The sequence below is a fragment of the Saccostrea cucullata genome, unplaced genomic scaffold (genome assembly GCF_032062105.1).
Source record: "Saccostrea cucullata isolate Sc308-1 unplaced genomic scaffold, CSIRO_AGI_Scuc_v1 ctg3940, whole genome shotgun sequence".
NCBI lineage: Eukaryota > Metazoa > Mollusca > Bivalvia > Ostreida > Ostreidae > Saccostrea > Saccostrea cuccullata.
In genome coordinates this window covers 17,951-43,941 of record NW_026931964.1, presented here as the reverse complement: position 1 = coordinate 43,941, position 25,991 = coordinate 17,951, and the positions used below count along the sequence as shown (strand labels likewise).

General features: G+C 32.3%; 1 protein-coding gene and 1 long non-coding RNA gene across 3 annotated transcripts; one reads left to right on the top strand and one right to left on the bottom strand.

Moving 5' to 3' along the window:
* Positions 1-8,465: 8,465 nt before the first annotated feature.
* LOC134234121 (fibroleukin-like) lies at positions 8,466-25,332 on the bottom strand. Its single transcript, XM_062716181.1, has 6 exons — positions 24,958-25,332; positions 24,371-24,510; positions 24,099-24,195; positions 23,618-23,785; positions 8,648-8,904; positions 8,466-8,493 (listed from the first exon to the last, which is right to left on the bottom strand). Exons 1-5 carry the CDS (start codon positions 25,310-25,312, stop codon positions 8,648-8,650), a joined length of 1,017 nt encoding a protein of 338 aa, XP_062572165.1. The 5' UTR covers positions 25,313-25,332; the 3' UTR covers positions 8,466-8,493.
* LOC134234120 (uncharacterized) lies at positions 16,020-20,566 on the top strand. Of its 2 annotated transcripts, none has more exons than XR_009985120.1 (4): positions 16,020-16,145; positions 18,785-18,869; positions 19,758-19,832; positions 20,420-20,566. It is a non-coding gene; the product is annotated as an uncharacterized LOC134234120 (long non-coding RNA). The 2 variants fall into 2 exon arrangements; XR_009985121.1 differs by lacking the exon at positions 16,020-16,145 and adding an exon at positions 16,314-16,399.
* Positions 25,333-25,991: the final 659 nt, after the last annotated feature.

The following is a 25,991-nucleotide window of genomic DNA, read 5'->3' as shown; positions in this document are numbered from 1 at the left end:
TCATACGTAGAGCATGCTTTTGCGTATCGAATCAACTGAGTTATAAATACTCCATATGCAGGTGATGAAGGTATATTGCTGCATAAGTAAGGGAAGTTGACGATAGACAAATGAAAAATGTCATCACGTTTATCATATAGCTTGGTTGTTAGATTACCTTTTGTGTCTTTTTCAAGTAAAATATCCAAGTACGAAGCAGAAGTGTCAGACTCTGTGGTATCTTTTTTCTCAAGCTCACCAGGATATATCGTGTCGACGTAGGAATGGAAATTATCATTATTAATTGACAATACGTCGTCGATATATCTAAATGTCGAGTTGAAGGCCACAGCAAGTGTTTTTTTTTCTTCTCACGCAAAAGATTTTGCATAAATTCTGCTTCATATGAATATAAAAATAAGTCTGCTAATAACGGAGCGCAATTTGTACCCATGGGAATTCCAATAGATTGTTGGAATACCTGGTCTCCAAAAACCACATAGATATTGTCTATCAGAAACTCAAGCATCTTCTTGATGTCAACTTCAGAGTACTTGTGTGTGCAATCAGAATCTGTTTTAACAAAGTGATTTTTCAAATGACCAATGACGAGGTAAGTAAACTTACGAGTTCCATTTTTGTTGAAGATGCAGCTGTCAATGATATCAAAAAGCCTGGATTTTAATTTGTCGTGCGGAATTGTAGTGTATAAAGTTGAAAAGTCATAAGTTTTTATGCTGTTGATTTTTGTAAAGTCTTGTGATTTCAAATTGTCCAAAAGTTCTTTAGAATTTTTAAGTATCCACATCTGATTTACACCACTTCTTGAATATATAGTTGTACAGTACTCTTGAAGTTTTTCTTTCACTACCGTCAATATTTTAGTGAGAAGTAACGAAAGAGGCTTGGTTGAACATTTACTGGAACCTGCAATGTATCTTTGTTTGTAAGGATTCTTATGAAGTTTCAGAATTCAATATATATAAGGTAGTTCAAATTCATTTTGGCTCTGTGGAATATAAAAAGTATTCAAAACTGACAGGTGATTTTGAAGAATTTCTTCCTTAGAAAGAGTAGTATATGTATAAGTAGGATTAACACTTGTAGAATTAAATCCAAGTTCTTCTAAAATGCAATTTATATAATGAGCCTTACAAACGAAGACAATGTTGTTACCTGCTTTGTCGGCAGGAACCAGTACGTACTGATCGTGTAATCTATCTAATTCTTTTTTTCACTTCTGGTTTATTGAACACAGAAGGATAGATGGTTTTCATTTTGCCCCTCAATCTTTTAATACGTGACTTTAACATGGATCTGATACATTTAATCCATTCTGACAAGGTGTCAATGTCTTCTTTTTCATATCTAGCCCATCGTCTGGCGAAATTTTCAACAGAATCCATAATATTTACGAAATTCCGACGCCAGTTGAAGGATCTGGGTTCCCTATCTTTAGGACCTTTTTAAAAACGTGATCTAAGGTCCTCATTATTAACTATATTTACGTCACCTGTAATAATGTGTCCAGCAGGACTATAGTTATAGGGCGAAGAAGAACATGAACACGAAAGGGGATTATTTTTCAGATAGTCGATATCCAGGCCATGTAAAGTATTTTTGTAGTTGAAATATTCTACCTTGGCTTAATCAATGCTGCATTACGACGTCATAATAGGCAAGATGACGTCAAATTTAGACACAAGTTTTCGTAATATTGGTTTTAAGCGATGTAATTTAACACTCGAAAATGATTAAAAACATATAAACATTAACAAAAATAAAATGTTTTTATTTTTCATGCTGTAACAGTCATCAAGATTGAAATCTATACCAATGGCGTCATATATGTACATCAAGTAACTTGGAAATTCATCATGTCCTGTAAGGAGAATTTGGAATTTGTAAGAAGACTGCATGTTAAAAGATACGTAAAATGGAGTTTAAAAGGAAATATAAGAAATACTGTGTTAAATTTATGTGAAGTTAAGTTAATTAAAGAGGTATGCTAATTTATTTTTATCAATTATATTCTCTTGAGAAGACAGTCATCTATATTACGTATCCCAATCGGCCTATCGTCAGTCGTTCTCGACCAAAAATTTTTGGTTTAGTTTTGATTGCATAACAAGTACAGGTTAAAACAACAACTTTTAATGCTAATTGGCTATTGTTTACAGGCTGTCTGTCATAGAAAGCCCATCCTTCAACTCACTTTGTCATTGGTAAATTGCAAAATTACTTTGTGAAAAACATTCTGATTGTACATACGAGTACTAATAAAATGATATTGAAATATTTTTGGAGTTTTTGTCAATTATATCTATTTGCTGATTGAAGATCATGTCTGCCATTGGAATAGATTGGAATTGTCATTGGTTTGTTTTTCACCCCTTTAATTGTTGATGAATCGAGATACACCGTGGAACAATGAGAGGGGTGGCTCAGATGAGACAGTATAAACAAAACTTAGTGCGGTACAAAGTGCAGGCACGAGAAGACCACTCATTACTCAATGGACATAGTGCCGAGTTTAGGACAAAACTTGCAGTTCTTCTGAGGCTTTTCCTCATGGCAACTTATGTCCACTCTGTTTTAAGACCGCATTGTTTACTGAGCTCCTAACATGAATTATTTTGTGAGATTTTGAGTAAGATTTTACTATTATTGTTTGGTTGGAGGTTGATTATGATTAGCATAATAAATCTTTGGTTGAATGTTAAGAAAATTAGTAAAATTATAATTCGTTATCCTCACATTTTAAAACTTAGTACTTAGGAAAGCGAACCCGAAGATGAATTAGTTTTGGACTTAGTAAAGCGAACCCGAAGATAATTTAGATTTGGACTAAGGAAAGCAAACCCGAAGATGAATTAGATTTGGACCTAGGATAGCAAACCTGAAGATGAATTAAATATATACTTGAAAAAGTGTTTTTACAGATGAATTAATGATTTTGCTACTTTCAATCTGATTTGTTTGTAAAAAAAAATAACAATGAATCAGTTTATTTTACCAATGAGATAAAAAAAAATTATATTTAATTTCCGAAGAGTAATTTAATTTCCTGCGCAGTTTTAAAAAAATACGAGAAATGAATAATATATGACAAAGGTCAATGAACTGTTTAAGATCTTGCTTTTTTCTTTACTTGGTGTTGTTATATTGTTGTCAGTCATGTATCAAAGTATGCATAATAAACTTCTTTTAATTTAAAAATGATTCCCAATCTGATGATTTATTCAAAATGTATGGGGATTATACCCTATATTGTAAAAACAGAATTGATCGATTTGAAGAAGTCTGGATATATTTATAGACCAGTTTGAAGCTATGGTGAAGAATCAAACGATAAAAATGTTCTCGTCATTAAAATTATTTCGTTTGAAATTAAACAGATGGCCTAGTTTCATTCTTTGCTACTTTGATACTGTCTCTGCATAATTTATTATAAACCAACACTTATTACAGACTATACTATTGGGAATAATTCGCACGAGAATTGAGTTTATTTTTTTTCAACTCTAAACAAAAAGCGGCATTTACGAGGGTTGTCCAAAAAGTCGTATACTTTTTTTTATTATTTTTTAAACATGCAACCAATACTTAGCAATTTTGCATAGACATAATGTATTCAATGTTCTTTGAAATTGTGAATTTTCAATTTCAATTCCACTTTCAATTCACAAAATAAATCTTCATTAGTATTATTACTATGCTTCCTGTTGACCTATTAACTAAAACAAAATGTTCCCAAAATAAGGTCCTTTAACAGTTAATTCTGTTCATTCACATATCGACAGGATTGATTTCAGCATATATAATTATGAGAAGAATTTTTTATCTTATATTTTGAATCAAATGCCACTTTAACAAATATTTGATGGACAAAGTTAAAAGTCTAGTAACTTTATCCAGTGCAATTTAATTTGTTCATCCTTATAATGCTTAATTAATGTCTTTCATTTCCAAGGGAAGCCCATTTTGTTTTCGTTCGGTTTCTTTTTCCCCATAATTATTCTTTTTTATCTTACCTATTTTGTGCACGCCAGTTCTCAGAATTTTCTCAGATCTGATAGATATCTGAACCCTGTCAGAAATGTTAATGGTCGATATTTTATTTGTGGACTTTTGAGTTTAATTGTATTGAAAGGAAAGTTAATAATACCTTAAGTACGTATTATGGAAAAGACTTTCAACCCCGTCTATCTTTCATAAATAGAAACTCCATGTTGTTTAAATGTTATTAACAGGTGATGTTTTAAATACGTCAATGTTGTTTTTCTGACCTGTGACAAAATGGTGCGAGATAATGATAATTTCAAACATCTTCAACGTCCAATGACAGAAAAGTTGTAAAATTCCTTTCAGGGTTATGAACTTCTAATCACTAAAAGTTGTTTGTCTTGACACAGAGCAAAGGTTATTCTGTTAAGAACAAGGTCACTGACAGAAGAAATATTTTCTATACTACGCTATGAATTAGTAAATGCTTTAATCTGAGGAAAAACATAAGTGAGGCAACAACTTCTGCCGAATTCAGGTCATGATATCAAAAAAAGGAAAAGATCTTATCCATCTGAAGCAAACAAAAGTCAATCATATTAAGTTCCATGGTCACTTTCAAATACATGTTCCAGTTCATTATCAGAACTAAAAGATTATACGTATACAACTACAGGCTCTATAAAAAATATAACTAATATCCATATAAACAAAACTAAAACAGCATGGTATTTTGCTGTAAATTGCCGGGAAAATGCATTTTAATACATTTATACGAAGATGCCAAATTCACAAATGTCTTAGTGAAGACATCGAAAATTTTTTTTTTTTATTTTTACTCTTATAATCATTTATTTTTAGATATTTTATAGGGATAGTAATCCCTTTAGTGAATCGATACAAATATTCATTAGTATCTGTGGTAAGTTATTTTTGTGACGTAAGCATTTAAAATGTGTGCCTTTAAAACTGCATTATTTCCAAGAAAAATGTGATTAAGAAAAACTTAGTTCCACCAAAAAATAGCAGATATCAGAGGTGAATCATAACTTGGCATAATAAAAGACCCTTGGTTGATTGTAAATCCAATATATTTTTCCTTCAACCATAGACATATACACATAAACTTCAAGATTCATGGTCATGGATTTAAGTAAATATTATCAAATGAACATTTATTTTGCTATTATGTATTTATTTCACTAAAATACATAATTCAAATTTAAAGTTAAAGCTGTTCATGTAGATCAACAAACAAATTCATCTCAACTTTTAAAAGAAATAATAAGTACCAAATTAGATTTTGCTTACATTGACAGAAAACTTAAAATATAAAATATAATATGCGTTGTTATGGACTTTGACAATGACATTTTGAATGTTATACTATTTTTTTCTATTATATTTAAATGGGCGTTTTATTTATTTTCAGAAAGAGTCTATCCAATTTAAGGTAAGGTAAATACCTTTGTGACTGATTTGCTATTTGAATAGATATCAAGAATAAATACATGCAATGAAGGTCAGAATTAAAATCCATTCAATTTCAGTCTTCATTTAAGCACATTGCAAAGGGAGATAATTCATCCATCATCTACGGTCTAAATCAATCAATAGTTCTTTTCTCAATGATTCATGTAATTGAATGGACAAATATCAATTCAATTTTTTATTTGTAGATAACTACAAATTAATTTCTATGTTTTAATAAATAAATAATTCATTATCAAACACATTTGATATATGTTTTGTTATTGAATTTATTTTTCCTCATCCCATTTCTTATAAATATGAATAAACTGCATGTGACATATGAAACTATTGCTACAAATCGGTCAATACCAATACAGTCGCTGTAAGCATTTAATATATGTGACACCCGTTTTATTAAGACAATAGGGCTGATGAATGGAACTACCATCATCTCTTTTTTCAAAGTTTTTTTTCAAATATTCCGTGCATTTAAAATACTTATTTAAAATCAATTAAAAATTTCCGAGGAGGAAGACGCTTTATCAAAAATTAATTTTTAAACATAATCTATATTTTATTTGGTAGTTGTTATAAAAATGCTTCCCCATCGTTTGTATTCTGATAAGCAATAAATATGTTTTCTTGAAGAAAGTTAAATAAATGTAAAAATTTAATTATGTATTACATGTATACGATGAAGGGCTTCTACTGAAGAGATAGAATTAATTTATTGATTTAATAAATTATAAATGAATTGATTGAATAACGTGTATAAAACCATATGGTTTCGGTTGTCAACGTGTTTGAGATCATGATCAGCAAATCAGAACTCATCGGGTCTTCCTGTGTAACAGAATAATAACATCGAATATATTACGTATACATCATGACATCCCCATGCTCCTCACCCCCTTTACCTAAACTTTGAAATAAATGAACAAAGATATTAATTGAGTTTAATTTTATTGAAAGGAAAGCTAATAATACCTTAAGTACGTATTATAGAAAGGAGTTTCAACCCCGTCTATCTTTCATAAATAGAAACTCCATGTTGTTTGAATATCAGTAACCGGTGATGTTTTAAATACGCCAATGTTGTTTTTCTGACCTGTGACAAAATGGTGCGAGATAATGATAATTTCAAACATCTTCAACGTCCAATGACAGAAAAGTTGTAAAATTCCTGTCAGGATTATGAACTTCTAATCACAAAAGGTTGTTTGTCTTGACACAGAGCCAATTTTAAGGTTATTCTGTTAAGAACAAGGTCACTGACAGAAGAATTATTTTATTTACTACGCTATGAATTAGTAAATAAAAATCATTGAAGGCTCTTAGTTGAAACATAGATTACTTATGATTTGGGGTTTTGTTATGACCCTGATCAAATGTTTTTCTGACAAAGAAAAAAATGTTTAAGGTAAGTCACTCCTCAGCTTTTTAGAAAAGTTCACGCAGAAGCTCTTACTTCAAAACTATTAATCAAATTTCAATTTTTAATGCAGATTTATATTCAACAATGTAATTTTTTTTACATTCAATTAAAATACTGCTCAAAAATCAACAAAGAAGCAAATTTTATGAGGACCTATTTCTTTTGGTGGAAGGATATTTAGCAGAAAATTCTGCAAATCTGCACATTTATAAAATTTAATGTAATGGAAATTTAGCCTCACATACTTTTACTTGGAGAATATTTTCCGTTTTGATATTGTTAAAAATATTTAATATAGGTCTTAATTTACATTTTTAAACTAAGTTTTACACCTTCCTCAACAAACTTTCCCAAAAAATGAAAATATATGAAAGGAGTCAAGGTCAAATTTACACCATTTTTAGCCTGAAAATCACATATTTTGACAAATATTTCAAAATTAACATCACTGATCCCACCTTTTTCTGTCATTATTTTAAACTACTCGATACTTGTGACTGATCAGCACTCAAGTCGTAAAAAAGTTTGATATAAGAATTTTTTTTTTGCCTTTTAAGTTTTTTAATACCCCAAATATGTTATTTTTAAGTGCAAAAAGGTCAAACAATAATTTACGCGCATTAATTTGCAAGATTTTTTTAATGTTCAATATTATTCAAACTATTTTACGTAAAATAAGATTATATTTATTGCCTTGCTTGCATCTAATCAAATATAATAAAGCTTAAAGTAATTAACCAAAGCGATGAAATTTAAGTGCAAAAAGGTCAACTTAAATGTACCGTAGATCAGTAGGATGCACACTGACCCCCTATTTTCTTTGCAATTTTGAGTTACACTTTATGAGTACTTATCAAAAATGTACTTCTCAAAAAATCCTTGATATAACAAACTTGAGGAGTGACTTACCTTAAGTATAACTTTATAATTAAAATTTATTGGAGGATCATGCCTGGAAGAAAGGTTGTTGACATTAGAAAGTGCAGTGACCTTGACCCAAGGTCTGTACTTCCTGTCCGTAGCTCCAACGGAAGACCTACTTGTTGCTTTGCAACGAGCTCGGCTCTAGTTTTTTTTTTTTTTTTACTTTTTCTCTCTATCGGCGCATTTGTAAATAAAAAAGTTTTTTTTTTATTTCAAATACATACTTCTCAATTTCTGTGCTTACGATAACTTGGACCATCAAAAAGATAACAAATCACAAAATGCCAAATTATATCATAAATTTAAACTAGAATGGAATTTTAACACAAATATGTTTTTGTCAATCGATCCAAGCAGAACTATTAACTTTGTTTGATATACAGAAAAAAGATTATTGACATTTTTAATGAAAAAAGGTCATTTATTGACAAAATGACGTAACTACTAATATCGTAATATACTTTTTGTAAGAAAAGTTAATAACACTCTATGAGCAAAATCATCTTAGTGTACTATGTAAAATGATTTTAAATATAAAATCTATATTTCATAGAAGTAAGCTTTTTTAATCACACATAAAAATTGTATAATTGTACTATTAAACTATCCATTGTTGTATTATTGAGAACGGAATTCTTTTGCATTGTTATCTTTCTTTCCTCCTGTATAATCTGCATCTGTAGACAAAAATAAAGAAAAAAGATAAACTAGAAAAGAAAGATCAACAATTAAGTTCATATTTATTATGCCGAAACCCGCTGTTTTAAAATATAAAACGATCAGGAAATACATAATGAATGTGTTTAATTAGAAAATTACAGACTGGTTTACCTAGTGAAGTTTAATTAACATCCTGGTCTCCCTTACTGAGGATCCGTACTCTACTATAGGATACCATGGAGCGGCCCACATTGCCGGGGCCCAGGGACCGTTAAGGTAGGCGAGGTGGCAGTAGTTAAACCACCAGCCTCCTTCATTAGCTGCGGCACAGTTCGGACCCATAGCTCCGTCATTATCCCTGTCTGGAGTGGAGAAGAACATTCCAGACAGATCTCTCGTAGACTTCCCAGTGTCTAACATAGCGTCTCCTGTAGAAGTAAAGGTAACACCTGGATTATATCAATAAACCTGTTGTAATCTCTCTTTTCTTTTCGTTGTGATTCTTTTTTTTTAAATTGACTATATCGGTCTGAAAAAAACAAGACAGGTTTACTAACTTATTCAAATTCAACGAATACAAACGACCAATGTAAAAATATCTTGTCTGATATGTTATATCCTTTTTTTTTGCTGCACGATATATCTACATATCTTTTATCTATGCTTTGATGTTTATTTGGTATAACTACACCACATTGGACTTTTAATAAATAAATAAAAAGGAATCTCGAAAAAAATGATAAGAAAATTAGATCGTTATTTTTAAAAAAATATAGATAAATTGCCGATAATTAATTTTAAAAAAAATGAAACCAAAAGAACTATATGCGGTATATTGCATATATTTGCCCCCACAAAAGTCAAATTTTGAAAGCTTCCTGAAATGTGCTGAATTAAATAAATTGTATGAGAAATATAAATTAACAGAAAATATTATAGTCTATTCAAAATTTCTGTTTTTATAACGTCACAAACTAGTCCGATTTTATATCCTTTTTCAGAAAGAGAACAAAATGGACAATATTTCAACAATTTTAGTATTAAAATTTATAGATCGCAAGTATGTTCAGGAACAATCACAGGATGAAAAGCCAGGTTTCCCAAATTTGGAAACCCGATGGAAACATATGGGAATCGTGACATCAGTAGTTTCCATATAGTTTCCATTTTATGGAAACCACATAGTGGTTTCCACATAGATTCCCGACATGGAAACAATCAACCTGTGGTTTCCCGTAAGTTTCCCAAGATAGGAAACCATGAAAACATACCCCGGTGGTTTCCACATAGATTCCCGACATGGAAACAATCAACCTGTGGTTTCCCGTAAGTTTCCCAAGATAGGAAACCATGGAAACATGCCCCGGTGGTTTCCCTGTAGATTCCCGATATGGAAACAACCAACCTGTGGTTTCCCGTAAGTTTCCCAAAATAGGAAACCATGTAAACATGCCTCAGTGGTTTCCATACAGGTTCCCGACATGGAAGCCACCAATGTGTAGTTTTCCCCATGTTTCCCAGGCAGGGAAACTTTGAAAGTATATCTCAATACTAACCCACCTACGTTTTATTTTACAAAAAGTTAAATATTTAATTATGTTACCATATTTTTACCAATTATAGAAATATTTCAAAAGTGTTTACATGCTGTATCAAAATAATTAGCTTCAAACAGTTAAAATAACTAGATGTGTATTTCTGTGTGATTAATTTAATATTTCAGCACCGTGAACGCAATTCAATTTTAATTTAATTTTATTTAACTGAATTTTATTTAATTTAATTTTGAATTTGATTTATCACATAAGTTTTGGTAAACTCGTATAGAATGCGTGAAGTGGAATAGAAAAAAGTAAGTGCATGCAGTTACGTAGAAATCAATCATTTCCGATCCCACTTTCTTGAAGCTGTCTATGATGAGTGTTCCTTTGAAAAAATGGAAGAGCTAAGGAAGGGTACATTTAATGAAATTATTTACAGGCAATGTTTACTAAAAAGATGGATTAAAAAGTAAATAAAGAAATATGTCAAGTTACGATTACTGATTAAGGACAGGTGAGACGTTCCTCAATAAAATAATTAATTTTTTTCCCAATATTTTGCAATTGACATTGAAGAATTATTTTTACATAATTACATGTATTCATAAGACATCAAGGTACCTTACCAGGCATTTGTGTTAGATACCAGAGGTTGGCATTTCTTCTATACCGGGGTAATCCGTCAGGAAAAAAATACTTCAGTTGGTTTGTCAAATTATATTTTTAGTGTTTCAAGTTTTTAAATACAAGTTTAGAAAGTGATAAAGATTTTGTTTTAATATATGAATTAATATATTAATATAAACTGGTCAGATAAGAATCATTCATCGAATTGGCTGGGGTTGAATATTATCATACTAGTATTTTACTATTAATAGTGAATATTGTTTTTTTTTTTAATCTATTAAATTATTATTTTTATTATTGGGGGTGGGTGGGTTCCTTTTCATTTTTTCCTTGAGAAGCCCCCCCCCCCCAAAAAAAAAAACCGCTTTTGAAAAAGTCACTATGGTTGGCCTGTGTAATTAGGGACACCTGTCCCCACGTGCCATTTCAGGTGGAGACACGTGCCGCGAAGACACCTGTCACTGTGTATTTTTTGTATATTCTATGTGAATTGAGACGGTTTTGTACCTAAAGGGAACAATGGGCTGTTGTCGAGCATGTACACACACAGTCTCCGACCGAAAATTCTTTTAAATTAAGATGATGATTCGTGTTTCTTTTATCATTTAAAAAATTGTATATTCAATAAATAAAGTTATACAAGAGAACATATTTATAAAATAACCTACATTTAAGAAGTTCAATGAAAGAACAAACTATTTAGAATTTTTATTTCAATTTTCATTACTGATTTAAAATTAAACTATCCTCTTTAGAAATTAAATAATTTTCTATAGGTATTGAATAGATCTTAATTCTCGTCGTGTATAATTATATTAAATCAGAATGACGTTAATAGATCAATGTGAAATCAAAACTGTATTTAATATTGTTGATGGGTTTTTGTGTGAGATTTGTAATCTAACGTACTACAAAGACATTTATTAGATAAATGTTTATAATATAATTCATCACATAAAACGTTTTTTTCTTTCCTTTTTTGTTTAAATATGTACGCAGATCCCCGTGTAGTAAACGCCTGCACTTTTCGCATGAAAATACAATGTAGGGTCCTAAATGTACATACATTATATTTAACAAACTTTAAAATTTTCAGCCATTTTTTTTTCTCCAAAGGCCATTGCTCTAGATAAAGAAAAGTCTATAATATTTTGCATGATTTTGTTTTCCTTAAGAACAATGGCTTTTAAAGTAGTGCATGCTAAGGCAATCTATTAAAAGAATTAATTGTATATAATTAATTCATTGTATAATTGTCACGATTGTATTTTTGTGCAGTTTTTGTTGATTTCATTCTATAAAGGTATGAAGTTTGTCAATACTTCAACAAACATTTCTTTATCTATGTTGTACACTACTTTATTTTTATTCGCCGACATGCTACTCTTTTAAAAAAAAAATGCATGACTAATAGACTCGATCTTCAGGCCTAATGCAATTCTATTTGAATCAAGTGAGCAGCTTGATAATAGTGTTTTTGACGATTCATTTTCGAAGGAAACGGGGAAGAAAAAGCTACAAAACTCAAATATGGCCTCAAGGTCATTTCCGAAGGGCCGGGTAACACATGTCACTATAATAAACAAGAAAACATTGATGTAACCATCAATTGTCGCCCGGGAAATAAATAAAGTAAAAATGATGGAAATGAGTCGTCTTGATCATCAAACCTCTTCGAAATGTGTGAAAAAGGCATGCGTCTAGATGATGGAGACGATAGTCGAGAATATTTTGAAAACTTATAGACGGATAAAAATCGAACAAAAACAATATCCTTTCAAACTTTATTAATTCCTCAAGTAAATATATGCTGCATAAAATATAAATTGAAACCAGACACATGCATTTCCTATATTCAAAAATGTATTTCACTATAAATATAAAACACGAACTGTGTAGAGTACGTTTTTATGCGGTAAGTAAAATTCGATGTTCTAAAAAAGGGGACCTGTCGTTTTTTTATTGTAAATGATTAGCAACTTTGTATATTAAATATGAAAAACATATATATTTTTACAGATTCACTTTATGGAAGTTAATATATTACATGTATTTCTTAATTTATAAAGGGAAAGAACATTCTAATTAACAATCTTTTTAATGTTTAGAAAACGTTTAATTCTGAATAATTTCTCCCACCTCAATCCCCATACACCAACAGTTAAACTTATATGTATAGAGCAGCCCGGTCCTCCGGGCTGCAATAAATACTACTACTATTGATAGCAGGCTCAAAATCTAATTAAACCCCGAAAAGGAGGGAGTTCAGTTAGTAATTTAATCCCCCCCCAAAAAAAAAAAAAACACAACAATTTATTAGCAATGAATTATTAATCACCGAACTTTTCAATCATCACTATTGAAATAAAAAAAAATGTTCTTGATAATCATATTATAATTGTAGCTCATTTTCATGCCTTTTAGGATTCCTGTGGAAAGTTCACAATTAAAAAAAAATGTGCTTTTAAAAATGTAACAGCTTTCGGTGTGACATAAATTCATAATCATACATGTAACAGTTAAAAGAAGGGGGGGGGGGGGGGGGGGGGGGGGGGGGGGGGGGGGGGGGGGGGGGGGGGGGGGGGGGGGGGTACTTTCAGCAAGGACGGCCACTACCAACAACCAAGCCCCGAAACCTATATCCCAAATAAGTTGAGGTGTCAAGCAAGAAACATTTTTTTTCTGCTCTTGCCTCATGTATTTAACCGCTTTTTTTTCCAAATCAATATGATTAAATTCTAAGGATATATATTTTACAATTTTTCTGAAGATACTAGGCCTACACATCATATCGGCAAAAATATTTAGGAGCCCCTCTTTTTATTCCATGAAAGGGGAAAACTTAATTAAATTATAATATAAGATTTCATAATCACATTTAATCATAGTGAATGTAAACAGTTTATATTTCCCATCCTGCGTCGCTCTGTATGTATGCGCTTTATTTCATTGGTCAATTTCCCGAGGCGCCATTTTTGGAGGATCGAGAAGGATGAAGAAGAAGGTGTAAGCAGTGTAACAACGCGAAATGTAATAACAACGCCAAATGTAATAAACATGGATTATTACATTTTGCGTTATTACATTTTGCGTCGAAATCAACGCAGAATGTAATAACGCAAAATGTAACAAGACATTTTTGAGGATTATTTCATTTCGCTTATTACAATTTGCGTCGAGATCAACGCAATATGTAATAACGCACAATGTAATAACATGATTTTTGGATTATTACATTTTGCGTTGTTACATTTTGCGTCGTGATTAAGCAAACAGCAAGAACGCAAAATGTAATAACACACTCTTTGGTCAGCCAGATTGAGTACAATTATTAATAGAGTAGTAGCCGGTGAAGAGGAAATTAAACAAAAGGAAAAAACAGATACATGCAATTTCCTACAATTAATGAATTTCATAATATATTGAAATAATAAGCTACATGTGTTTAAAATCAGTTTAATTAATATATTCAAATTATAAGTTTTGCAAATTAGAAACGCGCGTGAGTAGCAGTGTACTTTTGCTTTTTTTAAATAGAAAATGCAATGAATCTAAGAGAAAACCTATTTATTTGTACTGGCAGGTGTAAATATATATCTGAAGGGTTTATTGACAATTGTGATACCATACTGATCTATGCAAATCACCTGCATTGCAGACAAGCAACCCCCCACCCCTCTCTCTCTCTCTATCCAATGTTTCTGCATGTCCATAGTAATACAATGATAAATATGCTAAGTAAACACTCCACCCTATCCCTGCCCTTCCTCGCTTGACACACACATACACTTCTTTGTTAACCAATGTACACATGCCAAACATGCATATCAAGAGCTAATAATGAACTTATGGTCAATTCTTTGGTAATTAAATAAATTGTGTTATTGGTTAGAAATTTAATAAGAGTATCAAAAATATGCCAATTAAGTTAAATTAAAGCTGTATAATTTAGCACAGTGTATTCAATATTACTAAAGTCAGAGTCAGAAAAACAATACATTTTGATGTATTTATGTCCGTAACAGCCCTAGCGTTGTTCTCATTGTTTTAGTTCTAAATATTTTGTACAGCGTTTTTCCCATGTTGGTTATATATATATTTGAATCAATTTTATGATCTTTTTTGTTAAACGCAATAAAAAAATTGTATTTTGTTTTATTACATATTGTTTTATAACATTTTGCGTTGTCTTCAGTGCAAAAATAAAATAACGCAAAATGTAACAACGAAAAAGCACATTATTACATTTTGCGTTGATCTCGACGCAAAATGTAATAACGCTAAATGTAATAATCTAAAAATCGTGTTATTATATTTCACATTATTACATTTTGCGTTGATCTCGACGCAAAATGTAATATTTACATTTGCAAATGTTTTCCTTTATATAACACTACTGAAGGCAAGCGATTTTATAACTGTGTAAATACAGGTATGGGGTCAAGAGGTCATAGATGTGCGTTTGGATAAACGTTCGACGTAATTTCTCTGTGACGTCATAAAGGGTCGACGCGCGTTTAGTGGATTACATACATGCCGTTGGGTTTGAAAAATTAACGCATTTCACACGTTAAAAGTAACAATCAGGCAAATATAAAGTATGAATAAGTCACAAATGTAAATATAAGTAATAAGGTATCATTTTTTTAGTTTTATTGAGATGTAAAACGGGTTGGCACATGATCAAATCTTCCATAAAGCCCTTCGGGCTTTATGGGATTTGATCACGTGACCAACCCGTTTTACATCTCAATAAAACTCAAAAAATGATACCTTATTTCTTAAATAACGCAAAATGTAATAATCCAGGTTTATTACATTTCGCGTTGTTATTACATTTCGCGTTGTAACAAAGCAGCTGGTAAATGTGAAAAGTTAAGATGGTTTCACCACCCAGTGTCTTTAAAACTGTGATAAATGCAATGGCCAACGATGAAGGATTAGTGTACGTATATTTTTGTTAACTTTTTACGGTAAATAGTTGTAATATTTGGCAACAACAAATCTTCACTATCGGAGGCAACTTTTGTTCTGACGCCATTTTGAAAAGTTGGATACCTAAGTTTTAAATCGTTAAGTGTATATATTGCAGCGAGAAAGAGAGAGAGAGAGAGAGAGAGAGAGAGAGAGAGAGAGAGAGAGAGAGAGAGAGAGAGAGAGAGAGAGAGAGAGTGATATAGCATAACTTAGATTATGGAGGCCCCAAAGGCACCGTGCATGTGCATGCTGTATGTTGTAAAATGGCAACGTTTCGCCTTTTATCATGTTTATTAAAACGTATGCTCCATATGTATGTTCTCTCTCTATACTATAAATGAATACTTTTCGGAATTAAAAAAAAATATTTTTAACCCCGCTCAAATTATCCGGATGATAATAGTTACACCGAGCATGGTTTCGTAGTTAAATTCAGACTGTAGAACATCCGGTTTGAATACATGTGTTTTCTGACTTTTTGGATAGCCAACTCTTGTGTTTTGGAACTTACGACTTATGGCAAGGTATAAGTTAAATATTTTTGGTTCAGAACTTTGATAAAAGCATCGATATTTTTACAAAAAGTGTCTTCAATCTCAGCTTATCCGATTATTCATGAAGGATATCCTCATCAGAACAGTTGGAATAGGTTGTAGACTTTGTAGTCAATACTGTAGCATAACCCTTAATTATATATGCATGACGATGATATGGAGGAAAAATATACATAAAAAAGTGAATGTTGCTGAAAGCCTGTCCACTTTTCTGAAGAGATTAGGTTTGTTTTATTGTTTATTGAAATATTTTACTGCTCAAAAGATTTTTTTTTTTGGTAATGTCTAACCTGTTGAGATGAAGATGTAAAAAAAGAAAAGCCTAATAGAGAATTAATATTGATAGTATGTCAAGAAATGCAAATGAATCATCAGCTTGAATTATCAGTTTTTTCACATTAATATGGACTTGAGTAGGTCAATGTATAGCGAATAATACATACTCTTTTCCATATCACATCCTAGCCCGAGACACCAATATCAGCCAGAGGGACAGAGGCCCTAGGGCTGATATTGGTCGAAGGTCTGATACAGGATGTGATGTGGAAAAGGGTATGTTTCATTATGTTTATTACAAACTTGGTAATAAAATACAGAACACTTCAAGCTGAGAAGATCAAGAAAATAAGTAAATAATCATGCACAATAAAACTACTTACATACGAGGGGTTATCAAAAAGTTCGTGGACTGAAGCTATAAAATTAGTACTATGTAGTCTGTGCTTTCAAAATTTATATGGAACATAAAACAACAAAAAATAAAGAAATGTTGAAAATTTTAGCCTGATAGGTCCATTACTTGCCAAATTATTATAAGATAAAAACGACATTATACGATCACCCGGCGCTGTTGTCGTTTATTTTCATGACGTCAAATATCGTCATTGTTTTTACAATGTCCGCTCCTTGTACCTCACATACCTTTTTGATGAGATTCTCTGGAACTGAGTAAGGACTTCAACCGCCTTGTTTATATGACTTTACAATGTCATGAACAGTGGCCTTCAATGAATATAATATTCCAAATGGATTAATACATTGGGAGAGATCGGCGCTTGATTGTGCCGGCATATTTTGCTTTTGGGAGTTCAATATCTCACAACACATGATCAACGTCATTTTTTGACGTGATTGATTTTTCACACCATGACTGCAAATTGACATTAATTGTGTATCCCTTTTCTCTCTGAATCTATTTTGATATTAAATAACAAGTACTCTGGATGCATATTATTTCTCTGTAGCCAGTTTTATCATACTTTAGGTCTATATCAGTTTTTTCAGGGGCAAAACTTGACAGAATGTTGGAAACGAAAACCACTCCCCCCTTTTGACGCCATTTTCAAGGCATCATTTGTTTGGACATTCCGTGAAAATTTACGATAAAATTTTATAGAACCTCCAGAATAAAGTGAACATTTCATGTTTTATGAAACAATTGTGTCCCGACACATACCTCAATTAACGGGAATTTTGGATGTCAAATGGGCATATCAAAACAGTTTTTCTCAATTACACATAGGTCGCAAAAGCGTCGTGTTCGAGGTTGCGCCGCCTGGACATACCATTGCTTACAAAATCATTGCTAATTTTTTAATGAATAAAATTCATGATTTATGGTTTTTTCTTAAGATAGAAAAGATGATGCTAACTAGATATATTAAAATTCATTGATGTACCTAGAGCGGTTTTAATTTTATGACGCTAGTCCACGAACTTTTTGATAACCCCTCGTACATGTACACGGTATTGTCTTACTGAACAGATTTAGCTGTCATTAGGTCAAAATTGCAAATAATAACATGCTTCTGATATCTGTATATACAGGTAACTCTTGATGGCTTGAACTTTGATTTCTCGGAAGTTCTTGATCGCTTGAAGTGAGTCTCCAGTCCCGATTTTTTCCACTATATAACTAAGCAGATTTGCTCTTGATTTCTCGAACTCCTGATCTTTCGAAACCCTTGATCCCTCGAAGTCAAAATGCAATCCCATTGTGCTGTGAATTTTACCCTTGATACCTCGAAGTGGCTGTGTGTATACCGAGATATAATGTTCAAACTTTTGCCATAACTGTATATCTGTGTGTCTGTCTGAGTGTCTGTTGTCAACTTAAACCTTCACCATAACTTTAGAACTATACGAGATAGTGGCTTCATATTTAGTATGCATACTCCACTAATGAAGTGCTTTCAAATGGCAACAAGGACAATGATTATGTGATCTTGACTGAGACCTGTATGCTAAAAAAAACTGCATTTTCGAATTTGTTGCTGTGTTTCACAAGCGCATCTTGTTTTTAGCTCTACTGGTCAGAGACCAGAAGAGCTTATGCAATAGTAATGCGTCCGGCATCCGTCCGTCTGTCTGCAAACACTACTCCTCCTTAAATTTTAGTCTGATTTCAATATAACTTGGCACACAAGTAGACTACTAAGATACATAATTCTGTGCATCAGTTTTTGATAAGTACAAACCAGTAGAGCTACAGTCTCGACAGAGACTTCTGGTTATTTTTTTCTTCCATCCTGGTTGTTGCTAATGCTATTACATAATTTATTAGTTTAAATTAGAATGCAATAGTACCTGGACATAATTTATCATTTCAGAGAGAAGAAAATTGTGTGACTTTAAAAGAAGACCAGTGAGATAAAATCATAGAAAATGTATGATGATTCAGGATGTGGTCATTTGGTAAGTGGTAATTCATTCATGATTAGTATGTATATGACAATTGCCTGAAAAAAAAAATTCTAAATTTTATTTAAATATTGAACTGTGGTATATCAGCTGTGAGCTGCAAGAAGTTTTATGTAAAAGCTAGGGCTGAAACAATTTGCCCCCTCCATGTTATGTGTGTATTGCTATGATTGACATACAATCAGTTCTCTAATACATACACTTCAATAAAACTTTGTCGTCTTGGATCTGAATTGAACAGGAAAAAACTCTGAGATCTCTCCAAAAATTTGAATGAAAAAAAGAAATGCTTAGTAACTGATTTCTTGCTGGTCAGAATTTTGATTACTTAAAGGAAGCTCTAAAAACTGCACACTAAAGAGTTCTACTTTAATATCAGGTAGTTTTTATGAAGTTAGAGTGATCTGCCCATAGATTAAGATTATGAAAAATGTTATTTTACAGTCAGTTAGATTATTTTTAATAGATTAAATTATTTCTAGCATTATTTAAAATTAAAAAAATAGGAAATAAATTATTTTCATAATTTTTTCCAATGTAAGTAAACAGCAAATGATTTCTGCTTACAGATACTGTCTGTAGTCCATTGTCTTTGAAAATTTCTTGGGGAAATGAGGCAGATATCATATGTTCTAAATGAATAAAAAAGGCTCATTATGCACATATTTATATGAAATATGATAGATTTTTTTTCTCTTCAAGGAATAATTTCTGCAAGTCACTAAGTTTTTAGAGTTTCCTTTATTTTATAGATATTCAATGAAATTATTTGAAGTATTAAATTTTGGTAAATTTTATGATACTAAAAGGTTATCTGGATGAAAAAACAGCATGCATGTATGACAATAGGGCTTAAATTTTTAATGTTTCTTAATTTGTCAGTGACATTAGAACAGGAATTGTCATCACCAATAGACGAATTTCACATTCCTAAGAGTTTTCCCCACTTTGTCCTTTGTAAGTTACTTGTTAATATTTTCAATCTTCAAAAATATTGGACAATTACAATCTGTATCTGTATTGCCAGAGTATGGGGGCAACATGAAAATCATAATGAATATGTTCATACAGATTTTATTTCTAAGATATTGTCCCTCAAAGTTGATACAAAGAGGGAAAACAGTGTCTTAAGCCGATTGACCCCAGATCGACCCTGCGAAGGGGAATAACTTTTGTAAATGTGAATTATCAAAGTCCTTTATGGTATATCATATAGATCTAAAACTGACTGAATTTTGATCAGCCAATTCATGAACATGATGAATGGATGTAAATAATGTTGGTCAATATATGTAAAAAAAAAATTAAATTACTTGTTTATATATACATTTGTGGTATCTCTCCCATTGAAGTTTATAAACTTGTTCTTTATTTCTCAAATAAACTGAGCGTACATGCAATACCGGTATAAAATTACTCATAAGATACATGTATACTTAAACCATGAGAAAATCATATGTGTCCAATGCAGCATATGATAAATCATAAACATACAAGTACATGTGTATATATACTGTAATACATATATATTGCATTATTTTTAGGTCCTGTTCTGTGGATGCCCTAAGACAGTGTGTCTACCCATCACTCCATCTGATATCACTTGTTCTGTGCATATTTCTCAAACTTAAACTACAGAGAGCCTGTGGATAGAGGATGAAGAGTGACCTTGGACTAATTTTCTAGGCCAAAGGTCAGTATCAAAATCTACTGTATATCTTTATTTAAAATCGTAGTCCAGAGTATATTTCTCCCCTGGTGTAATCTAGCTTTTTTGCAATGGGGTGGAGAGTCTGCAATGATCTTAAACCAATTTCTAGGTCGAATATCAAAATATAAAAAAAATCTCTCCCTAATATTTTTGTTATTATAAAGGGTATGTTTTCTCTCAAACTAATCAAACTTAAGGGTCCTCCACACCATGTGACCCGTGACATATATAGAGAAAAAACATTTTTACTTCCGGTTTTATTGAGAAAATACATGAACGAATTGTCCTACCACCGTTTGTAAACAATGAACACATGGCATGATCACGAAGTGACCGATGAAAAGGATTGCGGTAATTTTTTTTAATAAAAGAACAACAGACGTCTTGGATTATGTTAATAAAGATAATAATTCCTAGACAACAGGTACCGGTGGGTATGATGAGAAACGTATAGGTTATTTACACTTTCAGGCTAATCAACCCAGTCTGATTTTGATAGTTGAACATGTTGAAATTTCGGCACACTAATTTGTACGTTTCAATAATACATTATCTCATTGTGTTTTTATAAATATTGATAAAATAGAGTGCGTTTCTAGTTTTCCTCTTCTATTTCTGTCCAGTTAAGTGGCCATTATATTACTAAATATAGTATGGTGATGTAAGCGGAGACTTGCCAAAGTTTTTGAGTCCCGAGCAACAGGAAAGATAACTCCAAAAAGGAACTTTTATACCAGAGATTTTGAAAATGTTTTTTTACATCAGTGTATTTAATTTTAGTTCAATTTTTTGATGTAATCTAATTCATTAATGTTTCCTCTCTACAAAAGGAGTCCTTGTTGATTTTTCTCTTGATGTATTTCAGAGAAAATGAGATTTATATACTTTTTATAAATAAAATAAATTTCTGTAAAAAATGTGTTGATCGATAAAATTAAGTTTTTATGGTTATTCTGTGAGCTGAAAAATATACGAAAGGGTAAGACAAAACTTTCTGTGCTAGGTATGAAAACGCCTTTGGAAAAATTTGTTGAAACTTGTGAAATAATTATTTTAAAAAATCAGTATAAATTACACTTTAATCCCTGGACAGTTTTTAAAGGTTGATATGATTGTTAAAAGTAATGCTCAATAATATGAGAACATAAGCTGTGGGTGTGTGGAGGACCCTTAAAGCAGGGTTCTTAGTATGAGATACATGTAGTAATATATTCTCAATGACATAATAAGGCTGAAAACATTATTTATATTATTTTTTTTTCACTTATCATAAAGCATTAAATATTAAAGAGATACATTAAATGCTGAAATCATATGTATCATGATCATGGAAAGTAATTATTGATATTGGTATATTAAAGGACATTGACTGAATTCTTTCAGATTTCTAAGTTATTTTCAAGCATTATAATTCTGACATCATATAATAATTTTGTATGAATATTGCAGATCATAGGTGATGTGAAGAAAACCAGGAAACTGATGTTGAAAGAAGTACTTAATGACCCTTATGAATGGACTTAAATGTGAAAGACTGTTCCATTGTTTATCTAAGATATATGAATTTATTTAATATTTTGATATCATTGAAAAATTCAATTACAGTTTTTGTACATCAAATGAATTATTAAACATATAAAATGGAAATGCTTTTTTCTTTTACATGTAATAAATTTTTTTGATAGATTTTTAAAAGAATACGCATTATTTCACATTGCTTCCTTTAGAAAAGTTAGGGGATCTTGAAGTTTCCCAGTAATTTCCACCAGGAATGGGACTCCAGATAATTCCACCAAGTTTCCGCCACACAGAAAGTGCTACACAAGTTCCACATAGTTTCCTGAGTCAAGGAAACTTCAGGAATCATAAGGTTTCACGAGCTTCCATGTAGTTTCCCATAAAAGAAAACCTTAAGATTCCATCAAGTTTCCATTCCACGGAAACCACTACGCTCATTCCATATGGTTTCCTGAGTCGAGGAAACTTTAGGAATCATGAGGTTTCCCGAGCTTCCATGTAGTTTCCCGTATAAGGAAACCTAAAGATTCCATCAAGTTTCCATTCCACGGAAACCACTACGCTCTGATTCCATATGGTTTCCTGAGTCAAGGAAACTTTAGGAATCGTGAGGTTTCCCGAGCTTCCATGTAGTTTCCCGTAAAAGGAAACCTAAAGATTCCACCAAGTTTCCATTCCACGGAAACCCCCTACGCTCCGATTCCATCAAGTTTCCTGATTCTGGAAACCAGTGGAATCTTCAGGTTTCCCATCACGGGAAACTACATGGATGTTCGGGAAACTTCAGGTTTACAGAGGTTTCCGTGGTACGGGATACCTTATGGAATCGGAGCGTAGGGGGTTTCCGTGTCACGGAAACTTGGTGGAATAACCTAGCATCCGCTACGGAAACCACTGGGAAACATGATGTAAACTTGAGGTTTCCATGTGGTTTCCATAAAGTTTCCCATGATGGGAAACCACTTTTTTCACCCAGTGAATATTGAAATATTTCATTGATATTATCATTCTACACATTATATCAAAATATTGATCCTGAACACACATGCACTCGGTGATTTTTACTCAAAATATCGACGAAATATGTACATTTTTCTGTAAAATTCATAAAAAACTGAATTTTACGTAATGTTTGTGACGACATTACGTACATATGGCGTCATTACTTATAAAAATATCCAGTGCTTTGAAGTCAGCATATACTCCCATGTCTAAGAACTTAATATATCTCCATCAAATTTTGATTTGGGGGGTACATATTGGTTATTACCGAATAAAGTCCTTTAACAAATCATTATTTTTATTTACTATGTAAAATGTTGCATGAACTTTAAATACAAAAACCCCAACTTTTCTTTTAAACGCTAATACTCTCTCTCTCTCTTTCTCACTCACTCTCTCTCTCTCTCTCTCTCTCTCTCTCTCTCTCTCTCTCTCTCTCTCTCTCTCTCTCTCTCTCTCTCTCTCTCTCTCTCTCTCTCTCTCTCTCTCATATCATTTATCAATTACTAACCTAATGTCCCGGTAGCTGGCCCGCCAAGGAAAAGTTTGTATTTGCCTGATTCATCACTAATAGCAAACTGTTGATAGAGTTCATACAGAGTTGTGCCATTTCTTAATGTGATGGAGACGTAGAGAGATGAGTTTCTTCCCTTTGTCAACTGCTGAATAACGTCGTTTCCTACAATACATGTACGTAATATGTATTGTTAGAAATGATTTAAATTTTTGGAGTATAACATACGTTTAAAATGAAAATAAATTAGGATTTCAAGAATGGCAGACATTAATTAAAATTTGTAGTTTCCCCATACCTTAAACCAATGTTATTTTTAACTCTACGATTTAAGAAAAAATAACATCAGATTTGTGTTATTTTTACTACACTCATAGTGATCGTGTTATCAAATTGTATTTGAAAAATTATATTTTCATGGTACATACCCTGAATTCATCATGCTATTGTAGAATGAGAGATTAACACAAGTACTTACCAATCCAGTAGGAGTCGTTAGGATTCCCGAACCCAGTCTTGTACTCCGCCCACGATTTGTTGAATCTCACAGATCCGCCCACACGTCTCTGAATTGCCTTTGGGTTAAAAAAAGAAATAAATGCTTCATTTACGGTATTGTGGGTTTCTTAAAATATATGTATTTTATCTACTGATTAGCCCGCATGTTATATGTACAAAATTTAATGTAATTTCAAATAAAATTAAAATAGACAAAGGTAATAAAAAGAAAGATATCGAAAGAGCTCTTACTGTCCACCCACTGCCCTCGGTTTCCATGTCACAATACACGCTGACTTGGGTCTGGTTTTCAAACGGATGAATTTCATAGACACCGGACTGTGTTTTTCCCTCTGTATAGTGGTCCTTACAATCCTGTTTGAGTTTGACATCTGTATGACAAAAAACGTCATAAACATTATGATTATGAAAAGAAGAAAACGTGGAACAATAAGATTGATTGATTGTATATTGTTTCACGTCCCTCTTGAGAATTTTTCACTCATATGGAGACGTCACCAATGCCGGTGAAGGGCTTCAAATTTAGACCTATACTCGGCACTCAGGGCCATTGAGCAGTGAGGGTTCTTTATCGTGCCAACGCCTACCGTGACACGGGACCTACGTTTTTAAGGTCATATCCGAAAGACCCGTGACTTTCACTTCTAGTGCCGAGCGCTTGGCGAAGGAACAGTCACTACCTTTGTTTACGTCTTAGGTATGACGCGGCGCCGCGATCGAGAATCGAACCCGGGCCTCCCGATCACGAAGCGAACGCTCTACCACTAGGCTACCGTGAAAGGTGGAACAATAAGAAGAGAGACAGAGAGAGAATGCACCTTCGTAAATTTCGGCGATTTTTTTAGAAAACCTCTTTTCAAGGTCCTGAATCTTTTCCTGGCAATTACTGTTTACTCTTTTCTGCTCCTCAGTCAGAGAATCAACCTTTCTTTGTAATATTTCCATGTTTTTCTTCACAGAATTGACGTCATCCAGAGCTGTCCTGACGTCATTGACAACGGATACCCGTATTAGTGTCTCTTGATTGACGAGCTGACGGAGGATATCGATATCCTTTGCGTCATTTCCTTCGTTTATCAGAGCAGTGGCGTTCTGATCGTTAGTACTGGTTAACAAGGAAGCCGTCTTGACTTGTGGTACAGACATGAAAGTCAGTACAAGAACTAAAAACATCGTCGTCCTTTCAATTTTGTTGTGAGATTACCAGTGAAAAAGAATTTTGTGCAGCAGTTAGATGGATTCCCTCATTCAAATGATGTCATAAGGTGTGTAAACAAAAATGAAGTGTGTAAACATCAGAATACTTGACAGAGTTACCCTTGACAGTACTTGATGTGTGCAGTATAACAGCAATCACGAATATTGTGATAAAGAAATGTCTAGATAATGCGCAAAAAATTAGTGTGTAAACATCAGAATACTTGACAGTGCTACCATTGACAGTACTTGATATGTGCAGTATAACAGGAATCACGAATACTGTGATAAAAAGAGATGTCTACATAATGCGCAAAAATTTTGTGTGTAAACATCAGAATACCTGACAGGGTTACCCTTGACAGTACTTGACAGTACTTGATGTGTGCAGTATAACAGGAATCACGAATATGGTGATTAAGATATGTCTAGATAATGCGCAGAAATTTAGTGGGTATACATCAGAATACTTGGGAGTTTCTATTGTTTGAAGTATAACGGGAAACATGTCTATTGCGACGAAAGATACTTATATCATTATGTCATTAACTTGTTTATTTAAGATAAAAGTATAAACAATAACAGAGTCAGAAATACTTAAGCAATAGAAACTATTTACTTTTTCCTGAAGATAAAGGAAACAAAGCACTGTTTA